The sequence below is a fragment of the Sebastes fasciatus genome, chromosome 5, assembly GCF_043250625.1.
Source record: "Sebastes fasciatus isolate fSebFas1 chromosome 5, fSebFas1.pri, whole genome shotgun sequence".
Taxonomy (NCBI): domain Eukaryota; kingdom Metazoa; phylum Chordata; class Actinopteri; order Perciformes; family Sebastidae; genus Sebastes; species Sebastes fasciatus.
This window is the reverse complement of record NC_133799.1, coordinates 10,150,742-10,176,125: the sequence shown is the minus strand read 5'-3', so window position 1 is coordinate 10,176,125 and position 25,384 is coordinate 10,150,742. Positions and strand designations below refer to the sequence as shown.

At 40.8% G+C, this 25,384-nt stretch overlaps 1 protein-coding gene across 2 annotated transcripts in view; it reads left to right on the top strand.

Annotated features, from left to right (window-relative positions):
* The first annotated feature begins 1,649 nt into the window (after positions 1-1,649).
* The window catches only part of col24a1 (collagen type XXIV alpha 1 chain), a 98,837-nt gene continuing 75,102 nt past the window's right edge, over positions 1,650-25,384 (top strand). Inside the window, exons 1-3 of one of the 2 annotated variants that reach the window (XM_074634986.1) lie at positions 1,650-2,063; positions 14,256-14,326; positions 20,377-21,755. In XM_074634986.1, the coding sequence (XP_074491087.1) occupies positions 1,927-2,063; positions 14,256-14,326; positions 20,377-21,755 (1,587 nt within the window). In that variant the 5' untranslated portion in view covers positions 1,650-1,926. Of the gene's footprint in view, positions 2,064-2,799; positions 3,736-14,255; positions 14,327-20,376; positions 21,756-25,384 lie in introns of those variants that run through there. The other variant, XM_074634987.1, reaches the window with a different exon arrangement.

The window sequence follows — 25,384 nt, the reverse complement described above, 5'->3', positions numbered from 1 at the left end:
GGAAAGGTGGAAGTGGGTTAGAGGCTGTTTGTTTGGAAAAATCGATGGGAGAGATAAAGAAAAGAGACGGTGTCATTTTCAAGGAGGAAAGAAGGCGGCGCTGTGTTCAGACAGAGAAACAAAGAGGGGTTATTTCTAACTTAAATAAGTGCTAGAGCAATAAAATTCTTGATACACTACTAGAGTTTATACACCTAATAAATCTGTTTGTGTAAATCTCCTGACTAAACACAATGCAGCAGATGGAGCAGATGCAAAATAAAAAACAAACTCAAACTATACGGCATGCTAACGTGTTAAACCACCTTCACATTTCGTATTCTCAGACCTGCTCAGGATTATGTCACATGGTGGTCTGTAACATAATTGCTTTATTTTTCCCATTTAAAGCCTAACAAAGAAACGCCTGGACATAGTTTTACATTTTTTTTGCCAATTCTGATTATTCTTTCAGTCAGTATCAAGTGTTGTACATCATATGATTCAGTGAGACCTATCCTTTCTTTCTGGTACAGTGTAAACTCACCATTATGCATTAGCCCACCTTTGTGTGGCCATATTTGACATAAAAAAACAAAAAAAACCTCCATAGTCAACCAAATAATTTTTGCTTTTTCAATGTGATATGCTGTATTTGTATTTGTTTTGGAGCTCTATGTGAAGTTTGGTGCAAATACATCTTTTCCTCAGTGAGTTACAGCCAATTATTGGATAATGTCCAATGCAAAATTGGGCCAAGAGTGTAAATTGGGCCCTTCCCCACTTCCTAACCCCCTACTTCGAACTCTGCCTTCATGTTTATCTCAACTACGCGACTGTAACACTTTGTGACAGCATCTTGCACGATCTGTCCATAGATATTAATTATTCATTTTATGTGAGTGAAATGCAGTTAATAGGAGGCCCTACTTTAAACATAACTATTTTGGATGCTGTCCAAAGAAAATAAAGACCACCACCACTACATGCCTCTGGCCAGCACTGTGCATATTGTTATTTTTACATCAAACTCAACATTTGTATATGATTATTTGCATCATTTTTGACAGTTTGAACCCTGCAGGATCATAATCTTAAACCAGTGAAGCAAAGCCCAAAAGACTTTTTCACTGTGGCTTATCTTTATATTGCCAAGCACTGGTGGACTCAAGGTGGGGCGGGGGTGGGGGGGTTGACCGCCACCATGGTGCCCCCATGTTTGAAGTCGCAGCAAAAGAGCCCTCTTGGATGCCCCCAAGAGATAAAACATGATAAACTGCCCTCTAGGTGGCCTACATGCTAGAAAACCACGTGCTGCTGGTTTCACTTTTTTTCGCCCCTAACCCTCAGACAGCCGGAGTGTGCCACTGCTGCCAAATGCTTATATGATTCAAAATAACTTTTGCTGTGTCTAATCATACTTAAGAGCAAAATGGGTGTACTCCACCCCTGCTAAGAAAACCCACTCATAGATAAGGGTGCACTTTAAGATAAGATATATCTTTATTAGTCCCACAGTGGGGAAATTTGCACTTTAAAGCTGAAGTAGGCGAGTTTGGAGCAAATATGATTAAAAAAAGTTATTTTTATAAAACGGTCGCTATATCGTGACAGTAGAACATGAAACAGGTAATCTGAAAAAAAAAACATGTGCTCCTCCAGTGCTCCTAAAGTAGGCAGCGCTGATCAAATATGAATCAATATTATGTTACGTTAATGCCTATTTCTCGCCTCAAATGTTTTCAGAATCATCTTGTAGTGTACTGCTTAGCTGTAAAATGAGAAAGTTTGCCATTGTAAAATCTATCGAAAGGAACGCCAAGTTCCTGTCACATGACCGGAGCACAGCCAATAGGAACGCTCTCTTAATGCAATGACCTGTGATTGGTCAAAGTCTCCCGTCACGGGCTAGATTTTTTTAAAGCCTGAAAACAGAGCCATGAGGAGATGCAGAAGTCTAATTATCTCTCAGAACACTTGAATTACAATATGCTGAAAGGTTATTATGGAATTTTGGCCAATGATGCCAAAAATATGCTACTACCTACTGCCACTTTAAGGGGTATGTGTCCAAAGACTGCTAAGTAAGTAAGTAAGTTTTAGTACCAAAATAAAGAGTTGTCAACTGAGTTGCCTAATGCTGGATAACAGATAATCTTGCCATTATGCCAGAACAACAGTGACTCGAGCTGCAGCACCTGGCAGATTTGCTTGTCAGCAAACATGAGGCTGCAGCACCAGCTGATCTCTTCTATTTTTCTCTGGCATTAGCCTATTTCAGTCTCGGTGTGTGCTCTACAGTATGTGTCAATAAGTGTATGTATGTGTCTTTGCAAGCAGGTTTAAGCTGTTTTTTTTTTGTTGCAATTACAACATGCCCTCCACCCTGCAAAGTATACAGTGAGTAAACATAAATGTTGCACCTGCTTTGGGGCTAACACAGTAGGCAAGGCAGCTTTATTTGTATAGCACATTTCAGCAACAGGGCAATTCAAAGTGCTATACATAAACATTCAAGAACATTGCTACAAAGTGCAAAAAAACATTAAGACATAATTAAAACAGTTATAAAAACATAAAAACATTAAAGATTAGAAACTAAAAACAATCTAAAAATAAAAGTTAGGATCGAAGCTAAAATAGAATATAACACATAAGAGTAAAGGCTCTAGTGCAGTATATAAGATCATTATCTGGTTTAATGAAAGGCAGCAGCAAACAGGAACGTTTTAAGCTTTGATTTAAAAGAGCTCAGAGTTGGAGTTGGTCCTGCAGGTTTCTGGGAGCTTGTTCCAAATAATTGGTGCATAAAATCTGAACACTGCTTCTGCATGTTTAGTTCTGACTCTGGGGACACTAAGCAGACCTGATCCAGATTACCTGAGAGGTCTGGATGGTTCATAACATAGCAGAAGATCAGAAATGTATTTTGTCCCATAAACCATTTAGTGCTTTGTAAACCAGCAGGAGTATTTTTAAATCAATTCTCTGAGAGAGACAGGGAGCCAGTGTAGAGAGACCTCAGAACTGGACTGATATGATCCACTTTCTTGGTCTTAGTGAGGTAGTCAAAGTAGTCAAAGAAGACAAAGGACATTGATGAACACAAGCCAGAAAGTCTATCCGTGATGTCACGAGCCTGTAAGTGGTGAAATCCAACACCACCAGCTGGTAGGAGTTGTGTTGGGGTGAATACGGATCCCCTTGCATCAGTGCAAGTCAAGGCACATAGCAGAAAGAAAGCACCGCCTGCGGGTGAAGACGCACTAGAGCTGGATCTGCTTGTTGTGTTGGAGGAGACCACTTTGTGAGAGAAGCAGTCGAGCTTTTGACTCTCTGTATCTACAAACAGCAGTCGTGTTTAACACCAGCTGCAGCCCAGCAAGACCAGCCGCTCTCCAGCCGACCACAACTTGTTTTCTATGCAACTGTTGCGCGTCTCCACTTTTGGATAGAAAATCACCGGATCACTGCGCGCCGCAGAGCGCAGAGGATCTGAGAAGAGAAAGAGTTGGAGAGATCTCTCCTCTCCGGGATCTGCAATACCATGAGGAAATTCTGAAGTGGCACAACATCATCCGTCCACTTTTACGCTTTCCTTTTGGCTTGTTAAACCAAAGGGGGTTTAGCCCATGAGCAGGTATCCTCTTGAGTGTGATTCTGTTTTCACCCAGATCTCTGCTGCCTGGACAAATGCATACAAATGCATTTAGGAGCTCAACGGACAAGGAGTGGACACGTTTCCGCGGCAGCAACGTGAGTGGGCATTTGGTTTAATAGCATGCAGGTGTTAGGTTATACCTATGAAGCTCTATTTTCATATAAAGTGGCAACTTGTGGGACTTATTTCTGTTGTCTGGCGCCAATTGACTAAGCAAAGTCCCTGCAGCTATACGTTTTTGCCACCAAAACGTGACTGACAATACAGTGTTTTCATTCGATCACAATTGCATAATATAATTGGTCTGTATTGTTATTGTTTTTGATTTTGGAATGTTTTCAATTACCTTTAGTTTCTGTTGACTTTTCCTTCTTAAGTTCTGCACATTTAAACATGCACTATCTGACTTTAAACATGCACTATCTGCCTTTTAACATGCACTATCTACCTTTAAACATGCACTATCTGCCTTTAAACATGCACTATCTGCCTTTTAACATGCACTATCTATCTTTAAACATGCACTATCTACCTTTAAACATGCACTATATGCCTTTAAACATGCACTATCTGCCTTTAAACATGCACTATATACCTTTAAACATGCACTATATACCTTTTAACGTGCACTATCTACCTTTAAACATGCACTATCTACCCATAAACATGCACTATCTACCTTTTAACATGCACTATCTACCTTTAAACATGCACTATCTACCTTTTAATATGCACTATCTACCTTTTAAACATGCACTATATGCCTTTAAACATGCACTATCTACCTTTTAAACATGCACTATATGCCTTTAAACATGCACTATCTACCTTTTAACATGCACTATCTGCAACCCTCTTGGACTCTAACCACTGGCACACTTACTTTACACTATACATCCTATATACCACTTTATAGACTGCACATATGCACATATTACATTTATTTATTGCACATACTACATTCATTTATTGATGGACTGCACACATTATGTTCACCCATTCACTCTGCATCTTTTATATCTCTATTATTGTTTTTATAATTTTTGTATACCTTTACCTCTCCTGTGTTTCACTCTGTTTGTTGATGTTGCTGCTATGACACCTGAATTTCCCTCCGGGGATTAATAAAGGTTCATCTTATCTTATCTTATCTTATTGTTTTTGATTTTGGGATGTTTCAAATTAGATCCCTTTAGTTTCTGTTGACTTTTCCTCCTTAAGTTCTGCACATTAATCATACTGCATACTGCACATGTAGACTTTGAAAGTGTTGAATATTTACTGTGAACTTCTTTTTTATTCTTAGCTGATCTTGATACATGTATAGCTGACATCTTGCATGTCTTGGCTTTGAACTCGCCACATGAACATGCAGCCTGGGATCTCCTTCTACATTATAATGTGAATACCATGTGGCCCCACTGCTGATGAACGGCCTTCTTTTTTATTTATTTTGCACTCACATAGCTTGATAAGCCGGGAAATAAACATTGAAACTGGCTTGGAAGCAATGATGTGTATTCATCAGCATGACAGTGTTAGACTGTGTGATGATAAGCATAAGAGAAACTGTAAAGACCTAACAAATTAATCAAACTCTGTCAAAGGCTTTAAATGGAAAAACATCTACTGAGTGCCTTTAAACCTTAACATTCCTCATGGAAGTGTTTATTATTGACATCCTGCATGCAGGTCTTGTTGTCCTGCTACATTCAGCTGGGTCTGTGGAGCTACAGAAATGTGCACGCCTCCATAGTCCACTTAGCAGGAAATGTATTTCCTTCTATCAGAAGTGAGTCCAAGTTGTCTGCACTCTATTATGAATCCCTTTCAGATTAGATCTAAACAGAGCTGAGCTCACAATGCATTCTGTTGTTCTCTACTGATAGTGTTTGCTCAACGGAAAACAAAGTGAACCTGAAATCCTGAGAGAATCCATTTTTTTCTTTCTCCCTGAGAGTGAAAATGAGAGCCTTATGGGAGAACTGAGTTGACCAAGAACAAGTGTGGCCTCCCCTTGAATTCACCGGGAGAGTTAGTGTGTATGCATCAGTGGTTGACTGGCTCCTGAGCTCCAGACAATCACCCACTGTTGCAAGAGTTGCTGCTCCGTTGCTGGCAGTGGTTGAGTTGTATAGCTGCAGAGACTCACAGCATGCTGTCTCCTCTACGCTGCCTGGTAGTTCCCAAAATAAGTTGATGATGCAAGTTTTTCCGGAAGTGGAGATGGGCTATACTTTGGAGGAGGGGGTCAAGACTAATAGGTGATCAAAATATTAAACGTATGTCTTAATAAGATGGACTGTGTTTTTGGCTTCTGCACCAACACAGTGGTTAGTTTACAATGACATCTAGTGTGATTGATTCGTCTACTGTGTGTTGCACCTGTGCTTCAATGACAGGTGTGTTCAGTGTGTTGCTGAGGTGTTGAATACATGGTTTTATTGTGAACATTAATGGAAACTGAGGAGGGTATACCCTATTGACAATGAGGCTTACTGACAGCAGGCTTCTGCAGGTAGTCTTCATTTATCAGAGGATGCAAATCTCAATGTACACACTCTTCTCATTTGACTGAAGTCTACTGTGAAGATACTGTACAAGGGACGATGTTTTCCATGTCACTACTCCTCCAACTCTTGTTGTCATTACATGAAGTACAGATGCTGTAGCTTGCCATGAGGCTATCATCACACTTAGTGTAATTACTTTTAATCTGGCCTCACGGTATTTGTTTTGTTTTCCATGTATTTTAAGCCAAAGAGTCTGCAATTTTTGGCCATAAGAGTCATAAACTCAGTTGAATCCTATACGGGTGGTCTAACATGAAGTTTAATGGTACAGTGTGTAACATCTGGCGGCATCTAGTGGTGAAGTTTCAGATTGCAACATCTCCCGTGTGCCCAGTGTGTAGGAGTGTGTATAGGCCTTATTTAGAGCTGTTGTAAGAGTAGCGTATAGGTCATTTGGAGAATAGCAGAGTCAGTGCATAGAGTGTGTGTGTAAGTGATTGGTGAAGCAAGAGAGTGAGAGAGCGGCACCAAATGTGTGTGAGTGAACAAGTGAGCAAGTGGAGCAGAAGACAGAGTTAGTTTAGCTTTGAGAATATCAAGTGAATGTTCAGTGGAAGTTGCAGTTTGTGCAGAAATAAATGCTGCAGCTCCTCAAGACCGACAGAGGTTTGACGTGTCTTGTTTCCCGGCAGCTTAGTTTCCGGTGATTATACACTAATGAAAACATAGTTATTAATATTATATTCCATTTCTGCTAATAGATTCCCCAAAATAGAGAAAGAGAAATAGAGAAATGTGTTAATGGTTTCAGGAGATAGGGAACTTCAGAGTATTCTCACCTGTAAGCCTGTAAGCAAAAATAATGCATGGTGGAATCACAGCCTGCCCACCAACTTGCTGCTGAAGCCTCTACATACCTTCTCCACACCGGTGCCTGTAGGGATTTTGGCCCGCCTGTGTGAGTGAGAGTATTTAACCCTCCTAACATCTGCAGGTTCCCCCGCAACAGGAAAAGGGCAAACTATTAAAGGCCGGTGGAAGTTTACTCACAGCTCTTTGTCTGCTTGCTGTCTTGTGGACTAAGTCAATCTTTACTCTGGTCTGCACTGACCTCTTGACTCCAGTCACCTATCTGAGTGAGCACAAACATGCACCACGCTCCTGCAAAGCATCCAGACATGACATACCGGTCTTAGAAAATGTATATTTATATTTATGAGTTGCTTGGGGTAGTTTGGAGAAGTATCCGATCTGAGAAGTATTTCAAGCCTTCGGCCAGAGTCAGAATGTCAAGTGGCCAATTGGAACCTGGAAACTTGTTGACCTGCTAATTTCCGCTCGCGGCAGTTTAGACATGAGAAGAAGACAAGCCCACTTAGTGCATCCATAATGAAGTAATTATGACCAGGACACAGGTGTTAAAGCTGAAACACGGCCAGCAGGAACAGATATTGGCTGGGGATCAGTTACTTGCTCGTGTCCAAGAATGTTTTGGTCGAGATTGAGAAGCGAAGCGTGCAGGAACAGAACACCTGATTAGCAAGACGTTTCCATTGAGAGAAATATCTGCTTGGTCTTAGCATGTGGAAAATGTGTGTGTGTGTGTGTGTGTGTGATGCTGTTTATATGATGGATGTAATTTTTCACGTCAGATTCATTTCCCTCACAGTTTGATGTCTTTGCAAAGGGACTTCTGTTATGAGCCTCATTACAGCTCCTGAGAGCACTGCATGCGTCAGTTCAAAGTCATTGCCTTCCGTCTGTTTTGAATTCCACTCCATTTAGACTTGGGTTAAACTGAGCCGCATTTTTTTTGCCATGGGGAAGTGGGGGTTAGGCAAATGTTCCAAGGTCAAGCTCCATAATAATAATAACGACTCCATGTGGCATACTTCTAAAGAGTACTACTGTTGTGGTATTCTGAAGGCAGAAACAATCTCTTCAAAGTCAACAGAAGGGATGATAAGTGGCGGGTCGGTCAAGGTGACTCCCATCATGTTTGTTTAGATCAATAGTTCCCAACCTGGGGGTCCCAACCCCCAATAGGAGTCGCTAAAGGTTCACGGGGGTCGCAAGGCCTTCTTGATTTTAAAGGGTGTAAGACGAAGAAGCCTATTAAGTAGGTATGATACACAATAGCCTACAGACAGATAATTGTATTTAAAGTTCCTAAAAATAACAGGAAAACTCATCTCTGATACAATATTCACAGGAAATAATCTACTCAAAATTCATCCAAATCGCTTGTTTTAGACAAACTTCCAGCAGTTATTGCGCTCACTATCTGGGTTGCTTTTACAGTTTATCGGTTGTTCTGTGCCATTATTGTTATGCATTGAATATATTATGAAATATCCATAAAATATGTCACTTAGTCAGGGGTGCTCAGTTCACTCTATGATAGAAAAGGTGTCCCTTAAGGAAAAAGGTTGGGAACGACTGGTTTAGATGTTCCAACATGTCAGAGAATCTTTCCACCAAAGGTTAGAAATAAAGGAGGAGCTGCTGTTGTACATGATTTTTACCCCCAACATAGATCAACAGCAATTTTACTGGTTCCATCAAGAAGTTCAACATTTCAGATTTCAGGTAGTTACCTGCTTTGTATGCATTGTTGATACTAATGGATCTGGTAAGTGGCCTGCCAAATTAGACATGTAAACAGTGGCACTGCTCGCAAAGTCGCCCCCTGACAGACATCAATGATGAAAGTAAGAAAATTGTTTCCCTTTCCCTTATGAGGACTGTAAACATCGCTCCATCGTCGCTCTATTTGCCAAGCCGCATCGAGCACTTCACCTCTCCATTTGCCTCTCAGCCTTTTTCCTCGTGTTGAATGAAGCATTGTTAGGGATCCAAGCTCATTTTGAGGGGAGAAAAGGCGAGATCTGTTACTGCTGGAACGATTCGTTGCAGAGAGTTTTGAGTTGAGATTATTTATAGTCCTGACATGACACCCCACTCCCCACGTAGTGGCATTTCCCTCAGTCAACAGAGCAGTGTTTGGGGAGCTTTGTCTCGCTTTCAGCAGTCTTTTCCATTAACTGTAAGGGGCTGGAAAGCATGTCATAGTGTGCTGTCACTTAGACCGGCTCAGTCTGCATGTAGCCTTTGTGTCCTGGATATAAGGAACTCCGTCGCTTCCTTCCTGTTTGCATATATAACTAAATAAAAACCTTAAAAAATGTCTCACAAAGTTCACCAACTGATGCTGAGACAGAAGGATGGTAAATGGTAGTGTTACGCTAGATGTGCTGAAGCGATGACCGGAGTCTGTTTGGTGGCCGAGTCTCAGGGATACCTTAAATAGCCCTGACCAAGGAGACTGGGTGACAGGCAGACAGTAAAGCTGTCTGAATCAGCATCAGATGGCCCCACTTGACACTCCAAAAAGGGAGTGTTAAGTGTTATATTTAGTTGTTTTGGGTCTACTTTTAAACCCTGCCAGCCTTTAAGCAGAACCAGCTACTCGTTGGTTTTGTAAATGTCAGTTTCATCCTCTCTCAACAGATGAATGATTGCAATCATACATTCCCCTCTTGTTTTCCTCTATTGCTTTTTCCTGCTTCGGGGATGTGTCTTGTGTTCCCGGCATTGGAATGTCGCACCACTTTCTCGATGGGGAACAGGTGACGGACGCGGCTCATAGTGTTTCTACTTACACTCAATCTTTTTCTTTCTTTCTTACTCTTTTTTTCTGTCCGCATCTGTCTCTCTTTGTTTTGCTAAGGGCCACATCGCTCTGGGAAAACAAACGTGGCTGCCTGTCTGTGGCTTTCCGCCAAACAGGGCCACACAAACACTACTGGTAGCCTCCTTGCTGGGTTAATCTGGTCCTCAAAAGGACATGAAGGAGAGATGTTTGTGAGACAGATATCATGCTGTTTGTAGCCATCACACTCACATCAATAAGTCTTGGGTGCGACAGCAGCCTGTGATTGATGGCACTGTTACATAACTGCATATAAAAATAGCGGGACCACTGTCTCCTCCTGTCTTTTGTACTAACCCCACACTGTGTTGAAAATCATCACGCTAGTTGCCAGAAGCCACTTCAAGTTGTGTCAGCAGCTGTTACTATATGTGCAGGGCTGTCGATGTGATGGATTTGGTTTGAATGTACAGAGTTTGCTTTGAAGCAGCCTGTACACGATAAATGTTCAGTAAATGTGTTGTGGGTTATAGTTGTAGGAGAAAAGAGATGGCATGCCAGTGACTTGGATTACTGTTTAATTACTAAGTTTAGTTTCCCACGTTTACAAAATAGTTATTATTCCATTTTTCAGATAAGGTTTGATTTATGTGATATTACTGATCATCAGAAGAAAACATGAGCAAGGAAAACCCCACTTCTCATGCTCACCTGAGGTATCACTTATTGTAAAGCTAAGATTCATATTATTTTAGTTAGTATATTACCCTTATATCCAATCAGTATGATAGGGGTACAGTATGGTTTAATATTGAACTGGCACATTTTCTGCAAGTTGGAGAGACTGCTCCAGAGCTGCAATGATTAATCGATTAATCAATAGTTGTTAACTATTTCATTAATCGCCAACAATTTTGATAATCGATTAATTGGTTTGAGTATTTTTTTAAGAATAAAAGAGTCTGATTCCAGCTTCTTAAATGTGAATAGTTTCTTTACTCCTCTATGACGTTAAACTGAATATATTTGAGTTGTGGACAAAACAGGACATTAGAGGACGTCATCTTGGGTTTTGGGAAACACTGATCAACAGTTTTCACCGTTTTCTGACATATTATAGACCAAACAACTAATCGATTAATCGAGAAAATAATCAATAGATTAATCGACTATGAAAATAAACGTTAATTGCAGCCCTACTCCACACTCTGCTTTTTCCCTTCTGGTTGACAATGTCAGTAAATGTTACACTGGATACCCACAACAAGGATGGTGAGAGTGAATAACAAGGATGACACAACATGTTCTGCTGTTGCTGTAGTTTTAATGATTAAAGATTTAGTTTTAAAACTATGGGAATAAAGACTGAAGACATGTGTGTGCATGGTGGTCTGTGTAATCCTCGGCCTCTGAACGTGTTTTACACGTTGCACATGCTCCCCATTTAAAACTTGTATCAGCATAATTTGTATATGAAAATCTCATCTGAATAAGGGAAAATTAAATGTCAATGCAATTTGTACATCCACAGTGCTCTAGACTTATTTTGGCTTTTTACTGAACGTATATATAGCAGATGCTGCCCTTCTAGCTATATGGTGGGCAGTGCCACCTAGAGGTGGGGTCAATGAGGGTCAAAGTACTGAAGTTCCAGGAATCTATTAGAGAGTATGAGTAACATATAGGTCCTAACACATCACTGTGTGATTAGGACTGTTTGAAATAAAAACAAAGCTGGTGGAATATAAATTAGTCGACTATAAATTAAAGAATATGTTTCTTTCAATTGTAAGTGTTAGTTTCACAATCAAAATGTGCTTTTCTTTTATCTGTTTTTAGCATGATGACATTGTCAAAAGCATTAGTACATAGAGACTTGGTTTGTGCATTGCTAACAGATCCATCATTTTGTAGTTAAGTCACTGTTATCATGTACATGGTATTTGTGGCTTTTCAGAAAGATCATTAGCTTATGTCCTTTATATAAAAAAGCCTGGTTGACAACCTCTTTAAATGGCTTTGGGAATGAAAATTGATGAGACAGAGTGCAAAGTATCTTAAAAGGCAGGCATGACATTACTCTCACTAAATCTCAGCTGGCTTTTCACTCTTTGTGGTCATTGTTTTGCTGAGGCATGCATCCATGAACATCAATAAATTGATTTTAACCAAATGTGCCTTTGAGACAAAATCCATCATTATCTGAAAACAATAAAACATGACTAGAAAATGCTGCCTGCATGACTTTTCACTTTAATTCCAAACATAAAAATGTCAAAGTTGAAAGCCTGAGTCAGGATGCCTTTTAAGGGGCTCCCATGATTCTTTTTTACATGTTCCAACAACTGATTTCAACCCAATATTGACTTGGGCTGAAAGTAACGATTACTTTCATTATCGATTAATCAAGTCACTTTTTCTGATAAATCAATTCATTGTTTAGTCTACAAAATGAAATGAAAATACTACTAAAAAAGGCACACTGCACCCATATGTGTCAACCTGACATTGCTTGTTTTGTCCAATCAGCAAGGTATTCAATTTACAATGATATAAATGATTAATCGATTATTTAAATTGTTACCAATTGTTTTTTGTCAATCGACTGATACATTTACTAATCATTTCAGCCCTAATATTTATGTTTGAGACTATGGATAAATTGAAAATACAAAGTCATGAGATTATGGTAATCAATTCACAATTTAAGTACGCCTCATTTTCTCTAAATTCTCTAAAGGATTTTTCTTCCTTTATTTTAGCTATGGTGTTTTTACAGTTATGAAATTTGTACCCAACGTGAACAATGTCATAACATTTCTAGACATTTATGTTTAGGCCATTGTTATAAATTGTTCCAACATGCTTGTTTCTGATTGGCTGGCAGGCAGGTATCGCTTCCTCAAACAGACAAAGCTACTGTTCTAAATCACTGCGCAAGGTAGCGAACAAGCAATGTTGTTAATGTTGTAATGTTACCCAGATTACCTAACATACTGGCGAAACTAATGTAGCCATAGATTAAAGTGACAACAGACAAAATAAATTCAGAAATTGGTTGCTGTGGTGATCGTTGGTCGTCCATCAGCTGCCCTATATAAAATAGCAGAGGAAACACGCGGAGGAAACACGCAGAGGAAACGACGCAAAGGGGCCGTTCTTCGCCCCCTAGATTGATATAGTTGGAACCTCAATACATCCATGGTTGGGACAGACACCCCAGAAAGTAATCTTACCGCAGCGTCAATTATCCAAATAACACCAATAACGGTTAAAATAAATTGTAGTTAGCTTCAAGTTTTATTTTCAAGTCTTTTAGGGACCCACGGCGACCCATTACATCTGGTAGTGTCTAGAACTATATTTAAAAGGCCCGGGAAGAGGGTGAGGATTTTACACCTGTGTTGCAATTATATGTCAAATGGTTAAGAAAAGGGTCTTGCTCATTACAGGTCATGCTCATGGTGGACATTTTGGCACACACAGGTGCAGCTGGCAATATTGTAAATTCCTCCTTATAGCTCATACGTATATCCTCAGTTCATATCTTGAGTAACCATTCCTATACCTTCTGAACACATTGCCTTGTGCTGGTACAGTAAATATATCCTCCACTGTCTCAAATAATTGCCCATGTATCATCAAACAGCAGCGCCAAGATTGAAAAGTGGCTGTGATGGCATGCTACTCTAGCTGCATGTGACAATTCTGAGTGCTCTGTTACTGTTGGGTTTTGGTACGCTGGCTTCTGGCATTTATAAACGGTAACATATGTCACTCGTTTTCCAGTGTCAAGTAGTATGCCATCAGGCAATCTTCACCTCATCACTCAAGAAACTGTGCCTTCTACTCTCTGTTTATTTCAGGGAGACTCTTTCTCCTTCTGTCAACAGGATAAGACTAAACATGAATAGAAAAATAGCCAAGTTATAGTCATTTTTGTTTTTCTCAGACTGAACACAATTTTGTCCTCCGTAATTCACTTGTGACTGAAACAAAACCTCAACAAGAGACCATTGTTTTCTGTATTTGAGCAGATTTGCTATTTGACTTGAGTGTATGTAGTCTGGATGTAGTATACACAAATCTTACCTTTGACAGAGTTTCACATTCACTGAAAACCACCCGGCATGCATCTTTATGACGAACAGCAATTCCATGCATAAACTATATCACCAGGATTGTAATTGGAAGGGAAAAGGGTGCTGCGGTTGTTAAGTTGTTAGTGTTGTCTCATAGAGAGATGAGTTTCCAGCCCTTGTCCTCTATGTGAACAGTTATCATGTTCCTCTCTCCCTCGTATTTACTTTGGTTTCATCCTGGAGTTCTGGTTTTCATCCCAGGCTGCAACACACAAAGCGACTTAGACACATCGCTGATTGGGTCATCTGCCTATATTTCAATGTTTCAAACAAATCTGTTATTAATTTGTGTTTGTGTGTCCCTTTAGGTGGAACTTTATCCTGCTCCTGTCAGTATGCTCAGCAGTACTCTCCGGAGAAGAAGAATTCCTCGCTCAAGGTAAACAACAGAACCCTATAATGCATAACTAAACATCTGCATTAAGGTTATCACTAGTACTCTTTTTATATAAAAGCCCACAGCTATCTTTTTGTCTTTGTGACTTGTGAACTACTCTCTCCGTCAGTTTATAGCTCTTCATCCATTTCCAGCCTCGTGCTACCTTACATAACAATCTTCTTAGTGAGTTTCATCTAGTGAGGTATTCATCTGGGTTAACATCTGGGTTCTGCGACAGATTGGTGCATCCCCCCATAGTGCAATACATTTTTTGCAGTTTTGTAGACAACAACTCAAAGGTGAATTTTATTGCTTTCTATTTTATACTGGAGCAAGTATATATAGGGACAGTGGCTGCAAACAGGAGCTCCTCTTTCTTTGCTCTTCTTATCGTTTTTGAACCTTCTCCCTCGACATATCTGCTCCTGCTCTCCAGGCCACAGCATGCATGTAGAAGCAGCCTTTGTTGCTTCTCCACTTTTTTTGCTCTTAGTGCTCTCATCTCTGGTCCATCAGAGAAGGCTTTAATTATTATTATTAGTTATATGCAATCATAATGTGAAGTAAAGTACATACTAAGAAGAGCACTCCGTGAAAGTTCACCAATCAGTCAGACAAAGACAAAGTAATATTTCTACATCCACTGAATTAAAATGGAGGCTTTGCCTTTTATTTTTTAACCGAATATTCTCTGGTCTAGCTCAGCTGAAAACACAAAAACACCGAATCCATCAGCATGTGTTAAACCGGTACCTACAACGTTATCTCCACCTGACCTGTCTCTCCTCTGCTCCGCTCCGTGTGTGTGTGGAGAGGCTACAGTGGAAACGGTGCTTCAACACTCCTGTACATGGAGATTGTTTCCGTTTAAAAACAATGTGATGTAGCCTAAACCCCGCACTCGGTGAAACACAAAAGCCGAGGGTATTAATGATTGTATGAAATTTTAGCAGTGGCCCTCATAACCGCTGCAGAATGAATATAGGGGAAACACTGGTGTATTGACAACTATACCTCAGCTGGTCAAATGCTGGGGATAAGGTGATATCAATCAGTTAGAAAAAACAAAACGAAAAAACAAAAACAAAGCAACAACGATGAGAGGAATTGAAGGTGAGAAGGGCAGAAGTTGATGATAGATATCAGTAGGGGTGTCACGATTCTCCAAATCCACGATTCGATTTGACTTTCGATTTGAAGGCCATGATTTGATTAAATTTTCGATTTAAATATGCCATTGTTAGACTATGGAGTCTTGATTCGTAAAGATCAACAGATCATTGGTTTTATGCCATGACAACTGTCATTTACACTTTCAAATTATTCTTTAAAAAGAGAATTGAATTGCTTTTTTATTTAGAAAGTGTTTAAAAAATTAGACTACAAAAGTCTACAATATAAAAAACTGCACCTTTTCAATATCAGTATCTGTGTGACCTACCTCAGTACATAATCATTACAAAAACGACATTACATAAATCCTTCTGCAGTGCATTACAAGTGTGCTGTAATCTACAAAAATACAGTTTTGGTGTCATTTACTGTCGCGCTTGTTTCTCTCTTCTCTCTCTCCTCCGATCGCTGTTTGTCACTGAGGGCAGAGCTTTGGACACCTTTGCTGAAATTCAGCCGTGGTTTTGTTCTATCGTGAAATGCAGTGACTTAATGTTAAAATAACCAAGTAAGAGTGGAAGAGCTATGATGAGTAAGGAAACTAACTAACTAATTTACTAAGTCCGCTAGCCACTAGCTTAATTCATGCAGTGTAAAATGCCATAGGCATGCAGGAAGTGCTCTGAGTATCGTAGCAACAGCGACGGCCCACATCTCCCATCATGCCTGTTTTCCATTTTATATTTCGAAATGTAAATGTTACCTTTGTTAGTGTTTGTAATGTAATGTAATGTGTCTGTTCAGAACATGGTGGCTTATGTTGGTAATTTGTGCTGGTTTATAGTTCAAACCATGAATGAGTTGGCTGGTTCATTTCTTGAGTACAGCTGTATTTTCTCTCAAATGTGCACAAAAGTCGGGGGCGGAGAACATTAAAATTGTTGATTCTGCTTTTGATTTCAATGTTCAAAATCGGAAGCTATTTGATTTCCGATTTAGAATCAAAATCGTGACACTTCTAGGTAGTGGCATATTTTTCAGTTTAGAGTCACTACACTAGAGAGAGTTTCTTTATAGCCTTAAATATTCCCAGATACAGTATTACTCTGACTCTCTGACTTCCTTGAATGAAACTTACCTTCACTAAACAAGAAAGAAAGGTGTCAAAAGAATGTAAAGAAAACTCTGATATCTTTTAAATCAGCGGGTTGCACTCTGTGAATTTGTTGAGAGGCTGTATTGTTATTTGAGTGGCATATCACTCGACCAGTGCCAGAAATACCACATAGAGTATGCACACTTAACTTAAGGTTTACCTCAATATGAATCCTCACATATTTGTTCACATCTCCGCATATATGTGCATTGTCTACTGCCTCAAGGGTCCCTCCCCTTATTCCATCTTGCATTGTCTTCTCCATACTCATCTAAAGTTGATGAGCCCACTCCTAGAAGGATCAATCCATCATAACGAGGGGAGGAGGAATGCACACAGAGTGCTAGAGCAGCTTTTTTTCACATATGAGACAGGTTAATTGGAATCTGGGATGACTTTACCTCGGGCTAAGAATGTCAAGGACATATCAGTGCGTGCTCAGATCAGCTGCAGATAGATAGTATCCCTACCTGGGCTGCAGAACTATAGACCCTGCAAAAAAACATCCAAGCTGATGAACTGTATGGCATTTTTTTGTTTACAGCACTTACTCTCTCTGTTTTGCCCTCTTTCCCTGCCTCCCTCCAAAGCACTGAAACGGAAAAATAATGTTTCTGTTTCACTGTTTTCAGTGTTTAAATGTTCTTTATATGATATCCAGAGCATTAATATAGAAGCAAACAACTATTTGCTGCGTAAAGATATAGAGGAGTGATGTCTACCTGAGCAGAGAATGAAGTCACTCTCCCTCTGTGTGTGTTAATGTAATCCGAGCTTCTCCTTGCTTTGTTGACATTGCTGGCCAGCCGTGCGTGCTTTTACTGCGTGTTCGTGCATGTGAGCGTGGCCACGCGTGGCTAGCTCATGGCCGCCGCTCTGCACTGCTCTCATACGCCGGTTACAGTTGACACCGACGGTGTCGTCACAGAAGCGTAGTACCCAGCCTCCGATTTTCCCTAGGGTAAACACTGTTATCTCTGTCAGCACGTTCGCTGTTGTTAGCACCGTTAGCTGTGCGCCGCGGCTCACCGTCGCCAATGTGAGAGCCGTTGAGAGGCAATAGAAATGCTCCCAATCCCGTATTTAGCACCTTTAACACACATATTACAGAAACTACACTAGTGGACTCCACTTTCCCCCAAAAAGTACTTCATCCCCTACTAGCTCTACAGTATTTATCTGATAAATGGTTTACCTTAAAGGCAAATATACTATACTATATTACTATACTATATCATTGCTGCTAAAAACATTTCTGTGATTTCCAGTGTAAAATGTTGAGAATGTGAACATCTGCAGTAGCCAAATACTTGCTCTTTAAAGATGTATTAAAACTTATGACCTTAGAAATCACATCACCTGCTTCAGCTCTTAACAGTCATACAGATGAATGCCTCAACTTATTTTTCTCATATCTAGAAACCCACACACAGACACACTATAGGCCACCATCCATCCATCCATCTGCAACCGCTTATCCCGTTAGGGGTCGCGGGGGGGGGCTGGAGCCGATCCCAGCCGGCATTGGGCGAAGGCGGGGTACACCCTGGACAGGTCGCCAGTCCATCCACTATAGGCCACATACCACAATATTGTTGCACTTGTAAGAAAACCTGATATTTCCAAAATGTGAACATTTCAGAAGTAGTAATAACAGCATAACAACCTGGTTTATGCTTGATACCATTGTCTCTCTGAGATTATCCAATGTGGTTTGAAAAGGTTTTAAATATACCAGGAGTCTGAGTTTGGAGTTTATTAGACACTTTAATAACAGCATGTTGAGTGTTTGTCTTTTCCGTAGTAGGGATGTACTAATCCCACTTTTCTCTCAGGATACCAATTCTGATAACTAAATTCAGGGTACTGCTTGATAACAAGCACCAATCCCATAACAGTGCTTTTTTGTTATTCAATTTTTAATCTGTATACCTCACGATGTGGAACAGATTGGGATCATTCTTTTATGTTTAAGGTAACATGAGGCTGTAACTACACAAAACGTGTAACAAGTATAAGTTGACACTTCTTTAGATTGTATTGTTCTACAAAGTAAGGGTATTAATGGTTGATCAGGCATGTCTGGCCAATTCATGAAATAAGGTAAATATCTGCATCAACACTGATCCAATTGTTTAGATCAGTGCGACAGTATTTAACAGTTCTCACTGCTGAAGATGTGGCTAATTTGAAACCTATGTCACAAGTGGTTGGTAACGAGATGGCTACTAGTTCTTACTTATGTCTAAAACTTTGACAACTTTAAGGTATGACTTATGTGACTGATAATATGCTTTAATTCCTGCTGCTTTCTTATATAGCCGTTTCTTATACAAAGTCACCATCTGGTAGTTTGTTCAAACATTTCTGCTGTCGGCTTTTCAGAATTTCAGATGTTATTGGCAGTTTGATTTAAACCCCTAACCAAGGTGAAAGGTCAAAAGTTTGTACACGTGCAACTCATCTGAAATAGGCCTCTTATATCTTTGATGTCTTTTTTTTTTCTGCAGTCTTAACGGTTGTTAAAAGTGTGAGCCCACAATGCTCTCAGTCAAAAAGCAACCTTTCAAATCTTTTTGAACCTTTTTTTTTAGGTAAAATAAATAATAGAAGACAATGATGCATTTGAAAACTTTGCTCTGGAGATGCAGATCACTGCTTGAGTTAGTGCATTCAGTTCCCCCTCAGAAATACAAAATCAACTAACCCCTCTTTGAAAGTTGGCTCCCCAAATACAGAGAAAGAGTTGCTTCAAAGGAAGGTAGTGTCTCTGGATTAGTAATGAAAATACCTCAAACTGCCCCTGAGATCTCCCCTCCAAAACACTAGATGCACTCACGCACACGTGCACATGTGCACATCTGCACACGTGCACACGTGCACACAGGCTTTAAAAAGCTTCCCCGTTCTTAGACTTCCATATTACTGCTGCCTTGGTCTGCCAGCAGGCTCACAGATGCACACACTCACTCACTCACTCACTCACTCACTCACTCACTCACTCACTCACTCACAATTTCATTATTTCTCACACAGACACACAGGTCAGGTTAGCTTCTAAAATGACCGACCCGTTTGTGATTCAGTTGACAATTACAATTTCTGTCAGATATCTCATTTGTCATTTTAATAATGTAATAATAACATATTTTTCTGGAACTATCACTGCTCAGTATATTTACATGTGACACATAGTTATGTCTGTTGCTTTTAGTCAAAGTCAAAACTATACAGAATATCCTCTGTCCCCAAATAATTGAAGTGATTTTGCCTCGCTGTCAGCAGACATACATACTTTGAAGAATTACCTGTGGGCATGACAAAATAATGACAATTTGGAGGGAAGCTGCTCGCATGAATCTCTGGTGGCAGATTGATTCAAAAAGGCTGTGTGGACTGGTTTCCTGTATCCTAGTTAGGCCCCATCCTTCTCTAGTCTCCTCCACTCATCTGGGCCACAGCTGCATTTCTGGTACTTACTCCAAGAGAACAACAGGGAGGGGTCACCAGCATCAAGGGGAGACTGACCAGTGACTTTTTTTTCTCAGTCATTTGACATGAACAAGGATAGATTATGTAATTTTCCACATTAGTTTGCATTTGTTGCAATGACATATCTTGAGTTAAAATTAGGAGCCTTGGAGGAAGAATAAAACATTGTTGACACTTATTAATAAGGCTGCTCCCTCTTAGTTGATTAAATAAAGGGGAAGTGCAATAAATTGTAAAAACAAAATCTCTCCGGCATGTTAACCTTACCATTTTCTCCTCTGTGTTTCAGGAGTGGATATCCTCTATCGACTGGGGCTTTCAGCACAAAGCAGCGCAGACGAGAGGACAAGCTCACCTTCGACTACTTACACCACTGTTCCCTCACCTTTGAATATTCCTGTTTCTGGATATGGGGTATTACTCGACTCAAACTCCCTCTATGAGGCTCCGGCAGGCAGTTTGTTCCCGCCTGAGATTGGCGAGGAGTTCTCTGTCGTGGTTAGCCTAAGCTCCTGGCGAGCAAACAATGCTTTCCTTTTTAGTGTCAGAGATGGCAGGGACAGGCTGCGTTTTGGCATTCAGCTGCTGCCACGGAGAGTGGTGGTTTACACTTCCGAGAAAGCCTCCATCTACTTCACCTACAACTGGCAGGATGGGCACCAGCACCCTTTCGCTGTCGGTGTTCGTGCGCGCTCGGTGTCCTTCTATGCGGATTGTGGGGCGGTGCAGCAGCGGGAGCAGACCCTGGGGAGATCTCAGACACTGGGGGACTCTGGGGGTCTCTTCACTCTGGGGAGGATGAACTCCAGAGCGGCAGCATTCAACGGTCGAGTCTGCCAACTAGATATCTATCCCTCAGCCCAAGCTGCCGCGCACTACTGCAACTATCTTAAAACACAGTGCCGGCTGGCCGACACTCACCGATTGCCTTTGCCACACCCTGGTTTGGATATTGAGGTAAATGACCCTCCTTCTAACCCCTTTACAAAGTCCCTTGTTGGAGTAGCAGCTACCCATCATACCCCCTTAAAAGCCACAGCAGCTTCTAAAGTGTCCCCAGGTGCTTTGGTCACACATTATTCAACACTGAGCCCATCAGTACAACCTCATCTGGGGGATCAGAGCCACATTTCAAAATTGGATCCCCCTAGCCACTCCACCACATCCTCGCTTCAGCCCGACAGCCCCACATTAGCTACCCTGAGTGGACGAGCAGTTCTGGATCTCACCTATAGCACAACTATCACCACTACCAAAAATGTGTTGGCAAAAGGGAGAAGCCCACAGGGGGACACTGATTACTCTGAAAACAGCACAGAGGAAGAGAGCAGCTCCGGGAGCATGCAGAATCCAGATGCCACCCCGGACCTGATTTCCCCAGTCAGGCAAAGTCGAGTGAAGGAAGGACTCAGGAACAACTCCATCACCAGCTCCAGGGACTCTCACTCTGGGCCTCAACAGACTCCTCCGCTCCTGGAGACTCATCTGAGAGCCAATGGCACCACTTTGTACCGGGAGAATCAGGTGGACACATCAGAACATCATGATCCGGATGGCAGCTATGAGGATGTAGACATGGGAGGATATGATTACGGATACGAGGATTCAGAGTATTTCTACGACTACGAAGATGGTTTCCGTGGCCCCAAAGGAGAGCCAGGTTCTCCGGTAAGTGACTGAATTTATGAATGACAAGTAGAGCTATGAGTGTTTATGCAACACGATTCAAAGAATTGAGAACACAAGTCAGTGCATTGCTGTACATGCTCAAGAGGAAAATGTGAATAGAAGCCAATCAAAGGTAATTTATGGCCATCACAATTAAAATGCTATGTAAAATTTGGCTTTGTTACATACACTCAGGATATACGAAAAGATATTTTGGCAGGGCGGTGTAGTGATTTAGAGGTGAAGGCATGTCCAAGCACTGTTCTTTTTTCATGTATCTACAAGTTGTTAAAATAACACGTCATTCCCTTGCTGAAATACTGCCAGACACTTTTTCTCTTCTGTTAGAGAGGATAACTCTATCTGAAGGTTGGAGGTATATACCCTGGCAAGAAAAATTAGCTGTCCATCTATCCTTATGATGTAAGCTGGCTGTCAGGATAGCTTTGCCACTGTACATGATCTTATAGCTCAGACTTACAGGTATTGCTTATGTTTCCATGAATGAGATGTGTCGGGACTTTCTATCTGATCTGTTTAAACTTAAAGGAGTGATGTAAGATGTCTGGACTCATCTGCCAGTTTCCATAGCTCACCTATAAAGTGCCTGCAGGTCTGTAGGTTGCAACTTATCTCTACATCTCAGAGCCTGAGTACACTGAACTGCAGTATTATGAGCATGATACAGTCTAAGCCACAGGCTCTTTTCCATTTGTTCACAATTTGGCAAAAGTATTGATAAAAAATGTTTGTTTGTCTTAGCTATTCTCTGACCACTTTGATGCGGTTATGTTTTGAAGGCTGGGTCAGCTGAAGGTCAGTGGTTCACTCTGTGTCATTGCCTCTTTGTTTAAACTTAAAAAAGCTGGTTTACATCCTCAGGGGAAGTATTTCATAGTTTTTCAGCCACATAACTAGACAAGTACAGTGGCATGTGCGGGATGAAAACTTGAGCCTGGTTAAACCTTTTGTGAGGGGCGATCCAACATTTTTCATTAGAGCCATCTGTTTGGGAAACCCCAGGTGTACCATCCAGAGGCTCCTTTTTCTTTTGTTTGTTTGTGAAATTATTAGTGGGACTTATCTGGACCGAGTTTGACTTTATGTAATTATAGCAGTGCCTCAGAGGAAAGACTTCAAAAGGAGAGTGGAAGTGTGGACTTCAGTCAGTCCTCACTTCCTTAATACATTTCCCCTCTTGGTAATGTCTCAGTTACATGGTCTGTTATTAAGCTACCTACAGCAGACAGCTTGCATATTAACCACATGTTGGGTAACAATGCAGGGGCTATTCAGCTCAAGTTCATGTCACACAGTGCAACAAGTTCAAAAGATGATTCATTCTGCCCTTCAATTTTTCAGAAATTTGACTTCTTGAATTGACTCCATTAGGAAAGATTTGACCCTTGGCTGGCCAGCACAGATGAAGACTATGAATATTATCATTTTGCCTCGGTTTCTTTAGGCCCTGTTGTTGTGGCGAAGGCGGTGGTGTGCTCAAAGTTTCCATGTGTCAATGTGTGGGAGTCCAGAGGAACAAACAGCTGCTTCTTTATTCATCATGTCTCCCTCTTTGCCCATCAACTGCTCTGACAGGGGATAAGGATGCTCCAGAGAACCTCATTATAATCTCTTGCTATTGCAACTATTCCGAATAGTAAATAAAATCGTACAATGTCTGTTCAGCCTCTTTCAATAGGCCTTGACAAGACACAGGAACTTGGCTTGGGTCTTGAGGAGCTGTAGCATGTATTCACCGACAAATATACTCTAACTTACACACACTGCACTGCTGGGTTCACTGTGCTGTGTGCTGACATAAAGCCATCATGTGGCGGCTACACATGTATGTGTTACCGGCAAATATATTTGACTGCTGAAAGCCGGCCGGCTCCAATCGGCTACAGTTTGACGGTGCATCTCTAGCTGTTAGTTTAGGAAGTGCTTGATTTATGCAGCAGAGTTTTCTATGAGCGGAACGCACATTTTAAACGTCAATACAGCAGTCGATAATTTACATTTAGTTGCGGGAAGCCATGATCGTGATCAATATTTGATTAATTGTGCAGCCATAAATAGCACAAGAAATTACAAAGTGCTTTACAAGGCAGACATAATAGAATAAAGGATAGAATACAATACCAGATACCCACACATTTCAAAATATATGTATTTACGAAGAAATATAAATCAATACAAACGTGGTCCGCAAACTACAAGTAGCCTACAGATCTGATCTAACAGGATGTAACTGTTTCTGTGACTTCCTGTATATTCTTTGAAGGCTGCTGGAAACTTGACCGCAGTTTTTTGTCACCGCCCCCTGCTGCTGCTGCCGCCTGATCTCGGCTACTTTCCAGGCGAGGCGCAGTTCATCTTGAACGAGCCTAATGCTACAATAGACCTGCACGATATGAGGAAAATCTGCGATGTGTGATATCATTGTTCAATATTGAGATGACGATATGACTTGCAATAAATTAAGAAATATTGAGGTGTGCATATTAGTTCTACTAATGTTAGCCTGGTTGTCTTTGAATTCAGAACCGGATTAGAATTTAATATTTGAAATATAACTAGGCTAAATGTTCCGATAGCAGCAACAAGAAGTAATGTGTACAACAACAAAGTCACTATATAGACTCATTAATATCTCACTGGAAACAAATCTAAAATGTTAAAATAAATCACATTCTTGAGTGAAGTTTGTAAAGAATGAAAAGCTAAGACATCAGTCAGTATCAGTCCTTCCTCCTGTCCTCTGTCCTCCTCCCTCTGCTGATGTGATTCATTGCTGCAGGTTACGTTACCGCTGGCAGAGAGAGGAGGAGCTGCTTTGTCTCAGGCAGCTGATAAGTTTACCAGTAAGATACGTGGCGAACTAAACTAGACTATATACAGACAGCTTTAGTTTTAGCTAGTGTAGCCGAGTACCTCTCTGATCAGCTGTTTGCTGACTTCGCTGTGTGTGTTTATGTGTGGAGAGCTCCGACACAGAGCAGGGAGAGGATGCAGCGTGATGATAAATACTACGGTCTGTAGCTCCGGAGCACCTTTAATTTAGCATTTCGGTAACCACCCCTAAATAAAATTATTTTTCTTATTCATCGCGTTTCAGGCAGTCTTTTGCAATGTGTTCATCGCGCATGTTCATATGGCGATGACAATGAAAATACGATTTATCGTATCGTTTATAACTCCTAGCAGCAAAAGCTGTCAATCTCTAAAACCCTTTTGACAGATTCCTTCACAGATTATTTAAGTAAATTAACAGTGTGTGATAAAACATCAGTGTGATGATGCAAGTTAATTTATTATGTTCAATAAAAGTGTATTTTCCTAAATCTTGAGTCATCTCATATGGAGGCCAGACAGACATTTCCCTACAGATTACAATGTACTGTTGCTATGCAGCTTAATTAGGCTTCAAGAGCTGGCAGACATAGAAACCTCACGGCAGGGCGGGCTTTGTGAGCACACAAAAAAAAGTGTGCGAAAATGTTTTGCACGTGCATCCAACAGTCTCACCACCGCTGCTACAACTCCATCCTAGGGGAAACACTGAATTAGGGCTGGTTGATAATAAAATATTATTGGAAATGTTCCCTTAATATAGTTACATTTTGGAA